General features: G+C 42.3%; 1 protein-coding gene across 1 annotated transcript in view; it reads left to right on the plus strand.

Moving 5' to 3' along the window:
- Positions 1–20,337, plus strand: part of KCP (kielin cysteine rich BMP regulator) — a 565,655-nt gene that overhangs the window by 196,724 nt on the left and 348,594 nt on the right. Inside the window, 6 exon segments of the mRNA XM_053716343.1 lie at positions 7,130–7,209; positions 7,290–7,463; positions 10,313–10,406; positions 10,534–10,616; positions 10,698–10,791; positions 19,175–19,254. Of these exon segments, the coding sequence (XP_053572318.1) occupies positions 7,130–7,209; positions 7,290–7,463; positions 10,313–10,406; positions 10,534–10,616; positions 10,698–10,791; positions 19,175–19,254 (605 nt within the window).

The raw sequence follows: 20,337 nt of genomic DNA on the forward strand, positions 1-20,337 counted from the left end.
GTAGCTGCACGCTTGACTTTTCTCAGTTCATGGGCAGTTATTTTGCGCCTTGGTTTTTCTACACGCTTCTTGCGACCCTGTTGACTATTTTGAATGAAACGCTTGATTGTTCGATGATCACGCTTCAGAAGCTTTGCAATTTTAAGAGTGCTGCATCCCTCTGCAAGATATCTCACTATTTTTGACTTTTCTGAGCCTGTCAAGTCCTTCTTTTGACCCATTTTGCCAAAGGAAAGGAAGTTGCCTAATAATTATGCACACCTGATATAGGGTGTTGATGTCATTAGACCACACCCCTTCTCATTACAGAGATGCACATCACCTAATATGCTTAATTGGTAGTAGGCTTTCGAGCCTATACAGCTTGGAGTAAGACAACATGCATAAAGAGGATGATGTGGTCAAAATACTAATTTGCCTAATAATTCTGCACTCCCTGTATATACCTATACATAAATATACACATACATACATATACACATATACATACATATACATAAATATACACATATACATAAATATACACATATATATATATATATATATACAGATATATACATATACATACACTCACCAGCCACTTTATTAGGTACACCTGTCCAATTGCTTGGTAAAACATTAAGCATCAGAATGGGGAATAAAGGGGATTTAAATGGGCAGGAAACCCCAAAATCATCTTTCATGATTTGTATAGAACATCCAATTTTAAACAACTTTCCAATTTACTTCTATTATCAAATTTGCTTCATTCTCTTGTTATCCTTTGCTGAAGGAACAACATTGCACTACTGACAGCTAGCTGAACACATCTATTTAGCCAATCACAAGAGACAAATGTGTGCAGGCACCAATCAGCAGCAAGCTCCCACTAGTGTATGATATGTGTGTAATATTTTTCAACAATGGATTCCAAACGAATAAAACACAGTTGAAAATAGAAGTGAATGTAAAAGTGTCTTAAAATGACATGCTCTATCTGAATCATGCAAGTTAAATTTTGACTTTCCTATCCCTTTAAGTGACTTTACACGTGGCATGGTTATTGGTGCCAGGTTGGGCTGGTCTGAGTATTTAAAAAACTGCTGATCTACTGGGATTTTCACTCACAACCATATCTAGGGTTTACAGAGAATGGTCCAAAAAGAGAAAATATCCATTGAGCTGAAACCGAAGGCACACACAGCACTCACTGAGCTGGTGAATGGTGCATGAGAACGCTGAAACGTCGACTGATATGTTTGGATGATTTGCGTTGGAAATCAATAATAAAGGTTTATTATAAGACCTGTGAGTGCCCTCATGCTGAATGCAATATCTATTTAAATAATATAAAAAGGGAGGAGCCACCGGACTAGTACAAAATATCAATCAGAGAGTGAGTACATGGTGATTCTGGACTGATATATATCACCTAGATTCCGAGTTTTGCGGTAAGCTGAAAAAGCAGCGTTAACAGGTTCTAACGCTGCTTTTTCACTACCGCTGCTATTACGAGTCTTGCAGGTGTAGGGGCACCGCACACATTTTTGGCTTTACCGCAAACCGACTTACGTAAACTTTGTAAAGTCTTTTTTCTATGGGACTTCCATAGCACTGGTATTATGAGTCTGTCCTGGGAGGCCAAAAAGTGAGCGGTACACCCTCTACCTCCAAGATCCGTAACGCATTTTAAAGTCAGTAGTTATGAGTTTTACACTACAACGCCGTTGCATAAAACTCATAGCTAAAGTGCTAAAAAGTACACTAAACACCCATCAACTACCTATTAACCCCTAAACCGAGGCCCTCCCACATCGCAAACACAATAATAAAAATTTTAACCCCTAATCTGCCACTCCAGACATCGCCGCCACTAGAATAAACATATTAACCCCTAAACCACTGCACTCCCGCCTCGCAAACACTAGTTAAATATTATTAACCCTTAATCTTCCGCCCCTAACATCGCCAACACCTACATTATACTTATTAACCCCTAATCTGCCACCCCCAACGTCGCCACGACTATATTAAATTTATTAACCCCTAAACCTAAGTCTAACCCTAACCCTAACACCCCCTAACTTAAATATAATTTAAATAAATATAAATAAAACCTACTATTAATAACTAAATAATTCCTATTTAAAACTAAATACTTACCTGTAAAATAAACCCTAAGCTAGCTACAATATAACTAATAGTTACATTGTATCTAGCTTAGGGTTTATTTTTATTTTACAGGCAAGTTTGTATTTATTTTAACTAGGTAGAATAGTTATTAAATAGTTATTAACTATTTACTTAATACCTAGCTAAAATAAATACAAATTTACCTGTAAAATAAAACCTAACCTATGTTACAATAACACCTAACACTACACTACATTAAATACAATTAAATCAATTAAATTAAATGAGCTAAATGGCACAAAAAACAAACACTAAATTACAGAAAATAAAAAACAAAATTACAGATCTTTAAACTAATTACACCTAATCTAATAGCCCTATCAAAATAAAAAAGCCCCCCCAAAAAAACCCTAGCCTAAACTAAACTACCAATAGCCCTTAAAAGGGCCTTTTGCGGGGCATTGCCCCAAAGAAATCAGCTCTTTTTCCTGTAAAAAAAATACAAACAACCCCCCCAACAGAAAAACCCACCACCCACACAACCAACCCCCCAAATAAAATACTAACTAAAAAAACCTAAGCTCCCCATTGCCCTGAAAAGGGCATTTGGATGGGCATTGCCCTTAAAAGGGCATTTAGCTCTATTCCAGGCCCAAGGCCCTAACCTAAAAAATAAACCCACCCAATACACCCTTAAAAAATCCTAACACTAACCCCTGAAGATTCACTTACCTGGAGAAGTCTTCATCCAAGCGGCAAGATGTCCTCAACGAAGCCGGCAGAAGTGGTCCTCCAGACGGGCAGAAGTGATCCTCCAGACGGGCAGAAGTCTTCATCCAGACGGCATCTTCAATACATCCGACGTGGATCATCCTCTTCAAACGACGTCTTCTTGCTGATTGAATATTTCTTTAAGTGACGTCATCCAAGATGGTGTCTCTTAGATTCCAATCGGAATTAAAGTAGAAAAAGAACTTCAATCCTATTGGCTGATCCAATCAGCCTATAGGATTGAGCTCACATTCTATTGGCTGTTACAATCAGCCAATGGAATGCGAGCTCAATCCTATTGGCTGATCCAATCAGCCAATAGGATTTTTTCTCACTTAATTCCGATTGGCTGATAGATTTGTATCAGCCAATCAGAATCTAAGGGACACCATCTTGGATGACGTCACTTAAAGAGATATTCATTCAGCAAGAAGATGTCGTTTGAAGAGGATGCTCCGCGTCGGATGTCTTGAAGAGGGACCCGCTCCGCGCTGGAAGGATGAAGATAGAAGATGCCGTCTGGATGAAGACTTCTGCCCGTCTGGAGGACCACTTCTGCCCGTCTGGGAGGACCACTTCTGCCGGCTTCATTGAGGACATCTTGCCGCTTGGATGAAGATTTCTCCCGGTAAGTGAATCTTCAGGGGTTAGTGTTAGGATTTTGTTAAGGGTGTATTGGGTGGGTTTATTTTTTAGGTTAGGGCTTTGGGCCTGCAATAGAGATAAATGCCCTTTTAAGGGCAATGCCCATTCAAATGCCCTTTTCAGGGCAATGGGGAGCTTAGGTTTTTTTAGTTAGTATTTTATTTGGGGGGGTTTGTTGTGTGGGTGGTGGGTTTTACTGTTGGGGGGGGGTTGTTTATATTTTTTTTACAGGAAAAAGAGCTGATTTCTTTGGGGCAATGCCCCGCAAAAGACCCTTTTAAGGGGTATTGGTAGTTTAGTTTAGGCTAGGGTTTTTTTTATTTTGGGGGGGGGTCTTTTTGATTTTGATAGGGCTATTAAATTAGGTGTAATTAGTTTAAATATCTTGTAATTTGTTTTTTATTTTCTGTAATTTAGTGTTTGATTTTTTTGTGTGATTTAGCTAATTTAATTTAATTTATTTAATTGTATTTAATGTAGGGAATTGATTTAATTGTAGTGCAGTGTTAGGTGTTATTGTAACTTAGGTTAGGTTTTATTTTACAGGCAGATTTTGTACTTATTTTAGCTAGGTAGTTAGTAAATAGTTAATAACTATTTACTAACTATTCTACCTAGTTTAAAATAAATACAAACTTGCCTGTAAAATAAAAATAAACCCTAAGCTAGATACAATGTAACTTTTAGTTATATTGTAGCTAGCTTAGGGTTTATTTTACAGGTATTTAGTTTTAAATAGGAATAATGTAGTTAATGATAGTAATTTTATTTAGATTTATTTAAATTATATTTCAATTAGGGGGTGTTAGGGTTAGGGTTAGACTTAGGTTTAGGGGTTAATAAATTTAATATAGTGGCGGTGACGTTGGGGGCAGCAGATTAGGGGTTAAGTGTAGGTAGGTTGCAGCGACATTGGGGGCGGCAGATTAGGGGTTAATAAAAATCATTTAGGTGTCGGCGATGTTGGGGGCAGCAGATTAGGGGTTCATAAGTATAATGTAGGTGGCGGCTATGTCCGGAGCGGCAGATTAGGGGTTAATAAGTTTGTCGGTGTCGGCGATGTCGGGGGCGGCAGATTAGGGGTTAATAAATGTAAGATTAGGGGTGTTTAGACTCAGGGTTCATGTTAGGGTGTTAGGTGTAAACATAACTTTAGTTTCCCCATAGGAATCAATGGGGCTGCATTACTGAGTTTTACGCTGCTTTTTGGCAGGTGTTAGACTTTTTTTCAGCCGGCTCTCCCCATTGATGTCTATGGGGAAATCGTGCATGAGCACGTACGACCAGCTCACCACTGACTTAAGCAGCATTGGTATTGGAGTGAGACATGGAGCAAAATTTTGCTCTACGCTCACTTCTTGTCTTTTAACACCGGGTTTCTGAAAACCCGTAATACCAGCGCTGTAGGAAAGTGAGCGGTGAGAATAAACTGCTCGTTAGCACCGCACAGCTCCTAATGCAAAACTCGTAATCTACCCGTATATATATATAAATTATAAGTGTATCATTTTACAATTAAATTAGTTTGTAATCTTGCAAATTAAAAGTGTATCATACAAAAATACATTTACATTTTCACTATAGACTTTGATGAAGTAAATGTTAAAACAGTGAACCTTTTTTAGAGCTCAGTGGTGACAAAGGCAGATACAGAAGGGTTAACTCAACGCTCTTACAACATTGGAGAAAGCAAAATCCTTTAACAAACCATAAAAGTGTTTTCCCCTTTATTTATTTCTTTACTTCAACCTCTGTATTATTTAGAAGTGTTTGGAGACCACTCCTCCGTATCTGTATTTACTGTAGTCTGTTTATGGACTTTCTTCATGTGAATTAAAGGGCCGTTTCATTACCTTAATCTTCTATGTCCTCCCTATGGTTCCTGTTAATGTCTCACACAAATATGCAGCAGCCTTTTTAAGCACAGATACTAAAATTATCCATGCAGTGGTTGTTGCTGTAATGCTATTTTTAAAGGGACATTAAACCCTCTTTTTTTTTTTTTCTTGATTTGCATAGATCATACAATTTTAAATATCTTTCCAATTTACTTTTTGATCTAATTTACTTTATTCTCTTGGTATTCTTTGTTGATATAGCAGCAATGCACTGCGGTGAGCTACTAAACACACTGGGTGAGCCAATAATGCGAGGCTTATATGTGCAGCTACCAATCAAAAAGACAACTAAACAAATTAGATAATAAACTGTGAAGTTGTTTAAAATGACATTCTCTGTCTGAATCATGAAAGAAAACATTTGGGTTTCATGACACTTTAACTCACATATGCTCCCCCCATGCAGGACTAGATTACAAGTGGAGCGCAATTTATCACTCGCACTCATGCGTTAACTTAGACAGAGGCTTTATGTGCATGTCGGATTGTGTGCGTATTACAAGAGCTGAACTTTGAATATCACAAAAGCAGTTTAACTTATCCCCCCCGTAGACTTCAATGGAGTGCGAAAAGGGGGGGGGGCGGCTAACACCCAACAAGTTGGGCAAACACGATCGGGTTTAACCCAGTGCTCTAACCCGACAAGAAATATTAATATTTCACATTCCAATGTTCTTCACATAGGATAATCTATACCTATGTATAGATGATCATATATAGGTATAGATATGTGTGTGTATGTGTGTGTATGTATATATATATATATATATATATATATATATATATATATATATATATATATATATATATATGAATATCTATTTATAAATACATATAACTTATTCTGCTATGTATAAATATTTACAGTAAACACATTTATTAAATATGAATATTGCATACATTTTTTTTTATTTTATGTTTTCATCTACTTGACTGCAAAGAGCTCCAAAGCACTTATTTTTGTGTTTATATGTGTATATATGTATTTATGTATTTATATGTGTATTTATGTGTTTATATGTGTACATATGTATTTATGTGTATATATGTATTTATGTGTTTATATGTGTACATATGTATTTATGTGTATTTATGTGTTTATATGTGTACATATGTATTTATGTGTATATATGTATTTATGTGTTTATATGTGTACATATGTATTTATGTGTTTATATGTGTACATATGCATTTATGTGTTTATATGTGTACATATGTATTTATGTGTATTTATGTGTATTTATGTGTTTATATATGTACATATGTATTTATGTGTTTATATGTGTATATGTGTTTACATGTGTACATGTGTATTTATGTATTTATATGTATATATGTATTTATGTGTTTATATGTGTATATATATATGTCTGTAAATACACATATAAATATATAAATACATATGTACACACATATTAGATACCTGAGACCTCTTAGCTTTGAACCCTTTTAACTTTTAATGCAATTATTTTTCTGTAATAATCAGACAGTATTATTATGAGTGTAACAGCACTGCACAATGTATTTTTGATTTGTTTTGTGCAAGTTTGTAGTATTGCTTAACAGTTAACCACAGCTCTGAAGTCGCACTAAACAGATGAGCATAAATCGCGATTGTGCTCATGTGTTTACAACTTGTATTATGCACGCTATTTGGAGGAAATACCAATAATGTCACCTGTTATTACTTTTGTCTTTTATAGTGTGTGAGTTGGATGGTCGGCCCTTGTCATCAGGACACAATGTCACTACCAGAGATGGCTGCCAGCAATGTAGATGTCAGGTGAGTGATGGCAGAGGGTTAGAGACAGGTAAGTTGTGTATGTATATGTGTCCCTGTCATCTTCTTCTCTATTTTCTCAGGATGGTGATATAAAGTGTACTGACCTAGTGCAGTGCTCACTAACTTGCACACATGGCGTCAGACGAGGTTCATGTTGCCCAGATTGTTCGGCTTGTGACCTGCATGGTGACATTATTCCCAATGGAGTGACCTTCCGGGGACATAGTGACCCCTGTGAGAGCTGCACATGTCAGGTGAGTGTCCCCATGGGAGTGAGCAGGTATATCTGTGTGTCTGTATTGTGGGTGGTAATGCGATGTCCTTCTGTCTGCCCTTGGTATGATAAAGTGATGTGTGTCTGTTCTCAAGATGATGATGTATGGGTGTCTGTCTGCCCTTGGTATGATAATGTGATGTGTGTCTCTCTGTTCTCAGGATGATGATTTAATGTGTGTCTGCCTGCCTTTGGTATGATAATGTGATGTGTGTCTGTCCTCAGGATTATAATGTAATATGTTTGTGACTGTCTTCAGGGTGGTAATGCACTGTCCATCTGTCTGTCATTGGTATGATAATATGATGTTTATCTGTCCTCAGGATAATTAAATATGTGTCTGTTCTCTGGGTGGTAATGCAATGTCCATAGGGGTGTACCATTCTGTGTGTCTGTCTGATCAAGGGGGTTTAACATTCTGTGTGTCTGTCTGATCAAGGGGGTGTAACATTCTGTGTGTCTGTCTGATCAAGGGGGTGTAACATTCTGTGTGTCTGTCTGATCAAGGGGGTGTAACATTCTGTGTGTCTGTCTGATCAAGGGGGTGTAACATTCTGTGTGTCTGTCTGACTATAGGGCAGTAACATTCTGTGTGTCTGTCTGACCATTGGGTGGTAACATTTTGTATGTCTGTCTGACCATAGGGCAGTAACATTCTGTGTGTCTGTCTGACTTTAGGGCGGTAACATTCTTTGTGTCTGTCTGACTATAGGGCGGTAACATTCTTTGTGTCTGTCTGACCATAGGGCAGCAACATTCTGTGTGTCTGTCTGACCTCAGAGTGTAACACTCTGTGTGTCTATCTGACAATAGGGCGGTAAAATTCTGTCTGTCTGTCTGACCATAGGGGGTAACATACAGTGTTTCTGTCTGACCATAGGACAATAACATTCTGTGTGTCTTTCTGACCATAGGGGTTACATTCTGTCTGTCTGACCATAGGGCTGTAACATTCTGTGTGCCTGTCTGACCATAGGGGGTAACATTCTGTCTGTCTGTCTGACCATAGGGGGTAACATACAGTGTGTCTTTCTGACCATAGGGCGGTAACATTCTGTGTGTCTTTCTGACCATAGGGGTAACATTCTGTGTGTCTATCTAACCATAGCGGGTAACATTCCGTCTGTCTGACCATAGGGCTGTAACATTATGTGTGTCTGTCTAACCATAGGGCTGTAACATTCTGTGTGTCTGTCTTACCATAGGGGGTAACATTCTGTGTATCTGTCTGACCATAGGGCTGTAACATTCTGTGTGTTTGTCTGTCTGACCATAGGGTGGTAACATTCTGTTTGTCTGTCTGACCATAGGGGGTAACATTCTGTGTGTCTGTCTGACCATAGCGGGTAACATTCCGTCTGTCTGACCATAGGGGGTAACATTCTGTATGTCTGTCTGACCATAGGGCTGTAACATTCTGTGTGTCTGTCTGACCATAGGGCTGTAACATTCTGTGTGCCTATCTGACCATAGGGCTGTAACATTCTGTGTGCCTGTCTGACCATAGGGCTGTAACATTCTGTGTGTTTGTCTGTCTGACCATAGGGCAGTAACATTCTGTGTGTCTGTCTGACCATAGGGGGTAACATTCTGTGTGTCTGTCTGACCATAGGGCTGTAACATTCTGTGTGTCTGTCTGACCATAGGGCTGTAACATTCTGTGTGTCTGTCTGACCATAGGGCTGTAACATTCTGTGTGTTTGTCTGACCATAGGGCTGTAACATTCTGTGTGTTTGTCTGTCTGACCATAGGGCGGTAACATACAGTGTGTCTGTCTGACCATAGGGCTGTAACATTCTGTGTGTCTGTCTGACCATAGGGCTGTAACATTCTGTGTGTTTGTCTGACCATAGGGCTGTAACATTCTGTGTGTTTGTCTGTCTGACCATAGGGCTGTAACATTCTGTGTGTCTGTCTGACCATAGGGCAGTAACATTCTGTGTGCCTGTCTGACCATAGGGCTGTAACATTCTGTGTGCCTGTCTGACCATAGGGCTGTAACATTCTGTGTGCCTGTCTGACCATAGGGCTGTAACATTCTGTGTGCCTGTCTGACCATAGGGCTGTAACATTCTGTGTGCCTGTCTGACCATAGGGCTGTAACATTCTGTGTGTTTGTCTGTCTGACCATAGGGCAGTAACATTCTGTGTGTCTGTCTGACCATAGGGGGTAACATTCTGTGTGTTTGTCTGACCATAGGGCTGTAACATTCTGTGTGTCTGTCTGACCATAGGGCTGTAACATTCTGTGTGTTTGTCTGACCATAGGGCTGTAACATTCTGTGTGTCTGTCTGACCATAGGGCTGTAACATTCTGTGTGTTTGTCTGTCTGACCATAGGGCGGTAACATACAGTGTGTCTGTCTGACCATAGGGCTGTAACATTCTGTGTGCCTGTCTGACCATAGGGCTGTAACATTCTGTGTGCCTGTCTGACCATAGGGCTGTAACATTCTGTGTGCCTGTCTGACCATAGGGCTGTAACATTCTGTGTGCCTGTCTGACCATAGGGCTGTAACATTCTGTGTGCCTGTCTGACCATAGGGCTGTAACATTCTGTGTGCCTGTCTGACCATAGGGCGGTAACATTCTGTGTGCCTGTCTGACCATAGGGCTGTAACATTCTGTGTGCCTGTCTGACCATAGGGCTGTAACATTCTGTGTGTTTGTCTGTCTGACCATAGGGCGGTAACATTCTGTGTGTGTGCCTGTCTGACCATAGGGCTGTAACATTCTGTGTGCCTGTCTGACCATAGGGCTGTAACATTCTGTGTGTCTGTCTGACCATAGGGCTGTAACATTCTGTGTGTTTGTCTGTCTGACCATAGGGCGGTAACATACAGTGTGTAAGAATCTCATGTCCTGACCTGACCTGTGCGCTGCAGGAGGATATCCCTGGGGAGTGCTGTCGGCGCTGTAAAGGTGAGATCTTGGTTCCCTATTGCTCCATGTGTTACCATATTCTCACGTACAGCTTCATGTCACATTATATGCTCACAGTCCCCTCCCACTGATTCCTGTCTTATCCCTGTCCTTTTCATTAAACTAGGTTGCACTGATGGGATCAATACACGGAAGCACGGGGACGAGTGGAAACCTCAGGGAGAGCCGTGTCAGATGTGCCGCTGTGTGGTAATGTAGCCTCTGATGCCCACCTCATGCCTGCTTGTCCTGTGCGTATCTATCATACTAATCTGCCTCTCTCTTGTACAGGAAGGCATCATCCAATGCAAGAAACGGCACTGTGCAGTCTTGTGCCGAAATCCATTACCCCCACGGCCTGGCACCTGTTGCCCTGTATGTGATGGTAAGTGATGTCATTGTAATTTGCTCTCTTTTCTCTCTTATCTCTTAAATCCTCATACATCCCCAGTAACTGAGCACTGCACTAGGTCAGAACACAACATCACCATCCTGAGAAAAAAAAGAAGATGATGACAGGGACACATACACAACCTCTCTCACTGGTCCCTACACCTTGTCTATAATTTACACACACTGTCCCATGTCCTGTTACTGTGTCACCTCTCTCACTGGTCCCTACACCCTGTCTATAATATACTCACACTGTCCCATGTCCTGTTACTGTGTCACCTCTCTCACTGGTCCCTACACCCTGTCTATAATATACTCACACTGTCCCATGTCCTGTTACTGTGTCACCTCTCTCACTGGTCCCTACACCTTCTCTATAATATACTCACACTGTCCCATGTCCTGTTACTGTGTCACCTCTCTCACTGGTCCCTACACCTTGTCTATAATTTACTCACACTGTCCCATGTCCTGTTACTGTGTCACCTCTCTCACTGGTCCCTACACCCTGTCTATAATATACTCACACTGTCCAGTGTCCTGTTACTGTGTCACCTCTCTCACTGGTCCCTACACCCTGTCTATAATATACTCACACTGTCCCATGTCCTGTTACTGTGTCACCTCTCTCACTGGTCCCTACACCTTGTCTATAATATACTCACACTGTCCCATGTCCTGTTACTGTGTCACCTCTCTCACTGGTCCATACACCCTGTCTATAATATACTCACACTGTCCCATGTCCTGTTACTGTGTCACCTCTCTCACTGGTCCCTACACCTTGTCTATAATATACTCACACTGTCCCATGTCCTGTTACTGTGTCACCTCTCTCACTGGTTCCTATACCTTGTATATAATGTACTCACACTGTCCCATGTCCTGTTACTGTGTCACCTCTCTCACTGGTCCCTACACCTTGTATATAATGTACTCACACTGTCCCATGTCCTGTTACTGTGTCACCTCTCTCACTGGTCCCTACACCTTGTCTATAATATACTCACACTGTCCCATGTTCTGTTACTGTGTCACCTCTATAACTGGTCCCTATACCTTGTATATAATGTGCTTACACTGTCCCATGTCCTGTTACTGTGTCACCTCTCTCACTGGTCCCTATACCTTGTCTATAATATACTCACACTGTCCCATGTCCTGTTACTGTGTCACCTGTCTCACTGGTCCCTATACCTTGTATATAATATACTCACACTGTCCCATGTCCTGTCACTGTGTCACCTCTCTCACTGGTCCCTATACCTTGTATATAATATACTCACACTGTCCCATGTCCTGTCACTGTGTCACCTCTCTCACTGGTCCCTATACCTTGTATATAATATACTCACACTGTACCATGTCCTGTCACTGTGTCACCTCTCTCAATGTTCCCTATACCTTGTATATAATATACTCACACTGTCCCATGTCCTGTTACTGTGTCATCTCTCTCACTGGTCCCTACACCTTGTCTGTAATATACTCACACTGTCCCATGTCCTGTTACTGTGTCACCTCTCTCACTGGTTCCTATACCTTGTATATAATGTACTCACACTGTCCCATGTCCTGTTACTGTGTCACCTCTCTCACTGGTCCCTACACCTTGTATATAATGTACTCACACTGTCCCATGTCCTGTTACTGTGTCACCTCTCTCACTGGTCCCTACACCTTGTCTATAATATACTCACACTGTCCCATGTTCTGTTACTGTGTCACCTCTATAACTGGTCCCTACACCTTGTATATAATGTGCTCACACTGTCCCATGTCCTGTTACTGTGTCACCTCTCTCACTGGTCCCTATACCTTGTCTATAATATACTCACACTGTCCCATGTCCTGTTACTGTGTCACCTGTCTCACTGGTCCCTATACCTTGTATATAATATACTCACACTGTCCCATGTCCTGTCACTGTGTCACCTCTCTCACTGGTCCCTATACCTTGTATATAATATACTCACACTGTCCCATGTCCTGTCACTGTGTCACCTCTCTCACTGGTCCCTATACCTTGTATATAATATACTCACACTGTACCATGTCCTGTCACTGTGTCACCTCTCTCAATGTTCCCTATACCTTGTATATAATATACTCACACTGTCCCATGTCCTGTTACTGTGTCATCTCTCTCACTGGTCCCTACACCTTGTCTATAATTTACTCACACTGTCCCATGTCCTGTTACTGTGTCACCTCTCTCACTGGTCCCTACACCTTGTATATAATATACTCACACTGTCCCATGTCCTGTTACTGTGTCACCTCTCTCACTGGTCCCTATACCTTGTCTATAATATACTCACACTGTCCCATGTCCTGTTACTGTGTCATCTCTCTCACTGGTCCCTACACCTTGGCTATACTATACTCACACTGTCCCATGTCCTGTTACTGTGTCACCTCTCTCACTGGTCCCTACACCTTGTATATAATGTGCTCACACTGTCCCATGTCCTGTTACTGTGTCACCTCTCTCACTGGTCCCTACACCTTGTATATAATATACTCACACTGTCCCATGTCTTGTTACTGTGTCACCTCTCTCACTGGTCCCTATACCTTGTATATAATATACTCACACTGTACCATGTCCTGTCACTGTGTCACCTCTCTCACTGGTCCCTATACCTTGTATATAATATACTCACACTGTCCCATGTCCTGTTACTGTGTCATCTCACTCACTGGTCCCTACACCTTGTCTATAATTTACTCACACTGTCCCATGTCCTGTTACTGTGTCACCTCTCTCACTGGTCCCTACACCTTGTATATAATATACTCACACTGTCCCATATCCTGTTACTGTGTCACCTCTCTCACTGGTCCCTATACCTTGTCTATAATATACTCACACTGTCCCATGTCCTGTTACTGTGTCATCTCTCTCACTGGTCCCTACACCTTGTCTATACTATACTCACACTGTCCCATGTCCTGTTACTGTGTCACCTCTCTCACTGGTCCCTACACCTTGTATATAATGTGCTCACACTGTCCCATGTCCTGTTACTGTGTCACCTCTCTCACTGGTCCCTACACCTTGTATATAATGTGCTCACACTGTCCCATGTCCTGTTACTGTGCCACCTCTCTCACAGGTCCCTACACCTTGTCTATACTATACTCACACTGTCCCATGTACTGTTATTGTGTCACCTCTCTCACTGGTCCCTACACCTTGTCTATAATATACTCACACTGTCCCATGTCCTGTTACTGTGTCACCTCTCTCACTGGTCCCTACACCTTGTCTATAATATACTCACACTGTCCCATGTCCTGTTACTGTGTCACCTCTCTCACTGGTCCCTACACCTTGTCTATAATATACTCACACTGTCCCATGTCCTGTTACTGTGTCACCTCTCTCACTGGTCCCTACACCTTGTATATAATATACTCACACTGTCCCATGTCCTGTTACTGTGTCACCTCTCTCACTGGTCCCTACACCTTGCCTATAATATACTCACACTGTCCCATGTCCTGTTACTGTGTCACCTCTCTCACTGGTCCCTACACCTTGTATATAATATACTCACACTGTCCCATGTCCTGTTACTGTGTCACCTCTCTCACTGGTTCCTACACCTTGTATATAATATACTCACACTGTCCCATGTCCTGTTACTGTGTCACCTCTCTCACTGGTTCCTACACCTTGTCTATAATATACTCACACTTTCCCATGTCCTGTTACTGTGTCACCTCTCTCACTGGTCCCTACACCTTGCCTATAATATACTCACACTGTCCCATGTCCTGTTACTGTGTCACCTCTCTCACTGGTCCCTACACCTTGTATATAATATACTCACACTGTCCCATGTCCTGTTACTGTGTCACCTCTCTCACTGGTTCCTACACCTTGTATATAATATACTCACACTGTCCCATGTCCTGTTACTGTGTCACCTCTCTCACTGGTCCCTACACCTTGTCTATAATATACTCACACTGTCCCATGTCCTGTTACTGTGTCACCTCTCTCACTGGTCCCTACACCTTGTATATAATATACTCACACTGCCCCATGTCCTGTTACTGTGTCACCTCTCTCACTGGTCCCTACACCCTGTCTATAATATACTCACACTGTCCCATGTCCTGTTACTGTGTCACCTCTATAACTGGTCCCTACACCTTGTATATAATGTGCTCACACTGTCCCATGTCCTGTTACTGTGTCACCTCTCTCACTGGTCCCTATACCTTGTATATAATATACTCACACTGTCCCATGTCCTGTTACTGTGTCACCTCTCTCACTGGTCCCTACACCTTGTCTATAATATACTCACACTGTCCCATGTCCTGTTACTGTATCACCTCTCTCACTGGTCCCTACACCTTGTATATAATGTGCTCACACTGTCCCATGTCCTGTTACTGTATCACCTCTCTCACTGGTCCCTACACCTTGTATATAATGTGCTCACACTGTCCCATGTCCTGTTACTGTGTCACCTCTCTCACTGGTTCCTACACCTTGTATATAATATACTCACACTGTCCCATGTCCTGTTACTGTGTCACCTCTCTCACTGGTCCCTACACCTTGTCTATAATATACTCACACTGTCCCATGTCCTGTTACTGTGTCACCTCTCTCACTGGTCCCTACACCTTGTATATAATATACTCACACTGCCCCATGTCCTGTTACTGTGTCACCTCTCTCACTGGTCCCTACACCCTGTCTATAATATACTCACACTGTCCCATGTCCTGTTACTGTGTCACCTCTATAACTGGTCCCTACACCTTGTATATAATGTGCTCACACTGTCCCATGTCCTGTTACTGTGTCACCTCTCTCACTGGTCCCTATACCTTGTATATAATATACTCACACTGTCCCATGTCCTGTTACTGTGTCACCTCTCTCACTGGTCCCTACACCTTGTCTATAATATACTCACACTGTCCCATGTCCTGTTACTGTATCACCTCTCTCACTGGTCCCTACACCTTGTATATAATGTGCTCACACTGTCCCATGTCCTGTTACTGTGTCACCTCTCTCACTGGTCCCTATACCTTGTATATAATATACTCACACTGTACCATGTCCTGTCACTGTTTCACCTCTCTCACTGGTCCCTACACCTTGTCTATAATATACTCACACTGTCCCATGTCCTGTTACTGTGTCATCTCTCTCATTGGTCCCTACACCTTGTATATAATATACTCACACTGTCCCATGTCCTGTTACTGTGTCATCTCTCTCACTGGTCCCTACACCTTGTCTATAATATACTCACACTGTCCCATGTCCTGTTACTGTGTCACCTCTCTCACTGGTCTCTACACCTTGTATATAATGTGCTCACACTGTCCCATGTCCTGTTACTGTGTCACCTCTCTCACTGGTCCCTACACCTTGTATATAATGTGCTCACATTGTCCCATGTCCTGTTACTGTGTCACCTCTCTCACTGGTTCCTATACCTTGTCTATAATATACTCACACTGTCCCATGTCCTGTTACTGTGTCACCTCTCTCACTGGTCCCTACACCTTGTCTATAATATACTCACACTGTCCCATGTCCTGTTACTGTGTCACCTCTCTCACTGGTCCCTACACCTTGTCTATAATATACTCACACTGTCCCATGTCCTGTTACTGTGTCACCTCTCTCACTGGTCCCTACACCTTGTCTATAATATACTCACACTGTCCCATGTCCTGTTACTGTGTCACCTCTCTCACTGGTCCCTACACCTTGTCTATAATATACTCACACTGTCCCATGTCCTGTTACTGTGTCACCTCTCTCACTGGTCCCTACACCTTGTCTATAATATACTCACACTGTCCCATGTCCTGTTACTGTGTCACCTCTCTCACTGGTCCCTACACCTTGTATATAATGTGCTCACACTGTCCCATGTCCTGTTACTGTGTCACCTCTCTCACTGGTCCCTACACCTTCTCTATAATATACTCACACTGTCCCATGTCCTGTTACTGTGTCACCTCTCTCACTGTTCTCTACACCTTGTATATAATGTGCTCACACTGTCCCAGGTCCTGTTACTGTGTCATCTCTCTCACTGGTCCCTACACCTTGTATATAATGTGCTCACACTGTCCCATGTCCTGTTACTGTGTCACCTCTCTCACTGGTCCCTACACCTTCTCTATAATATACTCACACTGTCCCATGTCCTGTTACTGTGTCACCTCTCTCACTGGTCTCTACACCTTGTATATAATGTGCTCACACTGTCCCATGTCCTGTTACTGTGTCATCTCTCTCACTGGTCCCTACACCTTGTCTATAATATACTCACACTGTCCCATGTCCTGTTACTGTGTCACCTCTCTCACTGGTCCCTACACCGTGTCTATAATATACTCACACTTTCCCATGTCCTGTTACTGTGTCACCTCTCTCACTGGTCCCTATACCTTGTCTATTATATACTCACACTGTCCCATGTCCTGTTACTGTGTCACCTCTCTCACTGGTTCCTATACCTTGTCTATAATATATTCACACTGTCCCATGTCCTGTTACTGTGTCACCTCTCTCACTGGTTCCTATACCTTGTCTATAATATATTCACACTGTCCCATGTCCTGTTACTGTGTCACCTCTCTCACTGGTTCCTATACCTTGTCTATAATATATTCACACTGTCCCATGTCCTGTTACTGTGTCACCTCTCTCACTGGTCTCTACACCTTGTATATAATGTGCTCACACTGTCCCATGTCCTGTTACTGTGTCATCTCTCTCACTGGTCCCTACACCTTGTCTATAATATACTCACACTGTCCCATGTCCTGTTACTGTGTCACCTCTCTCACTGGTCCCTACACCTTGTATATAATGTGCTCACACTGTCCCATGTCCTGTTACTGTGTCACCTCTCTCACTGGTCCCTACACCGTGTCTATAATATACTCACACTTTCCCATGTCCTGTTACTGTGTCACCTCTCTCACTGGTCCCTATACCTTGTCTATTATATACTCACACTGTCCCATGTCCTGTTACTGTGTCACCTCTCTCACTGGTTCCTATACCTTGTCTATAATATATTCACACTGTCCCATGTCCTGTTACTGTGTCACCTCTCTCACTGGTCCCTACACCTTGTATATAATATACTCACACTGTCCCATGTCCTGTTACTGTGTCACCTCTCTCACTGGTTCCTATACCTTGTCTATAATGTACTCACACTGTCCCATGTCCTGTTACTGTGTCACCTCTCTCACTGGTCCCTACACCTTGTCTATAATGTGCTCACATTGTCCCATGTCCTGTTACTGTGTCACCAATCTCACTGGTTCCTATACCTTGTCTATAATGTGCTCACATTGTCCCATGTCCTTTTACTGTGTCACCTCTCTCACTGGTCCCTACACCTTGTCTATAATATACTCACACTGTCCCATGTCCTGTTACTGTGTCACCTCTCTCACTGGTCCCTACACCTTGTATATAATATACTCACACTGTCCCATGTCCTGTTACTGTGTCACCTCTCTCACTGGTCCCTACACCTTGTCTATAATATACTCACACTGTCCCATGTCCTGTTACTGTGTCACCTCTCTCACTGGTTCCTACACCTTGTATATAATATACTCACACTGTCCCATGTCCTGTTACTGTGTCATCTCTCTCACTGGTCCCTACACCTTGTCTATAATATACTCACACTGTCCCATGTCCTGTTACTGTATCACCTCTCTCACTGGTTCCTATACCTTGTCTATAATATACTCACACTGTCCCATGTCCTGTTACTGTGTCACCTCTCTCACTGGTCCCTACACCTTGTATATAATATACTCACACTGTCCCATGTCCTGTTACTGTGTCACCTCTCTCACTGGTCCCTACACCTTGTATATAATGTACTCACACTGTCCCATGTCCTGTTACTGTGTCATCTCTCTCACTGGTCCCTACACCTTGTCTATAATATACTCACACTGTCCCATGTCCTGTTACTGTATCACCTCTCTCACTGGTTCCTATACCTTGTCTATAATATACTCACACTGTCCCATGTCCTGTTACTGTGTCACCTCTCTCACTGGTCCCTACACCTTGTCTATAATATACTCCCACTGTCCCATGTCCTGTTACTGTGTCACCTCTCTCACTGGTCCCTACACCTTGTCTATAATATACTCACACTGTCCCATGTCCTGTTACTGTGTCACCTCTCTCACTGGTTCCTATACCTTGTCTATAATATGCTCACACTGTCCCATGTCCTGTTAATATGCTCATATGGCTTTATGTCCTTTTACTGTGTCACCACTGTCACTTATCCCTGATTCATAATACTAACAACACTTTCTACACCTCTTTATATCAACAGGCTGTTCATACAATGGACGGAACTATGTGACCGGACAAGCTGTAAGAAGTGCAGACTCTTGTACTCGCTGCACCTGTGAGGTGAGTCTGTCATTTGAGTGGAAGCTCCTTGGCAGATAGGCAGAGACTCATGTAGATAGCTCACCATGCTTTACGTGTTTGTACTCACCGCCATTGCAGTCCATCAGAATTCCTTTGTAAAGTGCCTTATGCTGGCACTTTTTTTTACAAAAACCTAACACTAACCCCCAGACAATCCACTTATAGTTTCTGAAGTCCGGACATCCAGACGGCGAGGTCTTTATCCATTCAGGCGGCATCTTCTATCTTCATCCCGGCGGCGCAGAGTGTGGTCTTTTCAAAATGGCTGTTCAAATCAGCCAATAGGATGAGAGCTACTGAAATTCTATTGGCTGATTTGAATAGCCAAAAGAATTTCAGTAGCTCTCATCCTATTGGCTGATTTGAAAAACCAATAGGATTTAAGTAGCTCTCATCCTATTGGCTGATTTGAATTTAAAAAATCAAATCAGCCATTAGGAATGCAAGGGACGCCATTTTGAAAATGCTCCCTTGCATTGAAGATTCAGTGTATGGCGGCAACCGTATGAAGAGGATGCTCCACGCTGTATGTCTTGAAGGATAGATCCGCTCCGCTGGGATGAAGATAGAAGATGCCGCCTGGATGAAGATAGAAGATGCCGTCTGGATGGATGAAGACCTCGCCGCCTGGATGAAGACTTAGCCGCCTAGATGTCCGGACTTCAGAAACTGTAAGTGGATCGTCGGGGGTTAGTGTTAGGTTTTTTTTAAACTTTTTGGGGTGTGTTTTGTTTTTTTTAGATTAGGGTTTGGGCGTTCTTAAAAGAGCTAAATGCCCTTTTCAGGGCAATGGAAAAGAGCTGAATGCCCTTTTAAGAACAATGCCCATCCAAATGCCCTTTTCAGGGCAATGGGTAGCTTAGGTTTTTGTTAGAGAGAGGTTTTTCTCCAACATAGGTGTGTCCGGTCCACGGCGTCATCCTTACTTGTGGGATATTCTCTTCCCCAACAGGAAATGGCAAAGAGCCCAGCAAAGCTGGTCACATGATCCCTCCTAGGCTCCGCCTACCCCAGTCATTCTCTTTGCCGTTGTACAGGCAACATCTCCACGGAGATGGCTTA

This window comes from Bombina bombina, chromosome 6 (genome assembly GCF_027579735.1).
Source record: "Bombina bombina isolate aBomBom1 chromosome 6, aBomBom1.pri, whole genome shotgun sequence".
NCBI classification, from domain to species: Eukaryota; Metazoa; Chordata; class Amphibia; order Anura; family Bombinatoridae; genus Bombina; species Bombina bombina.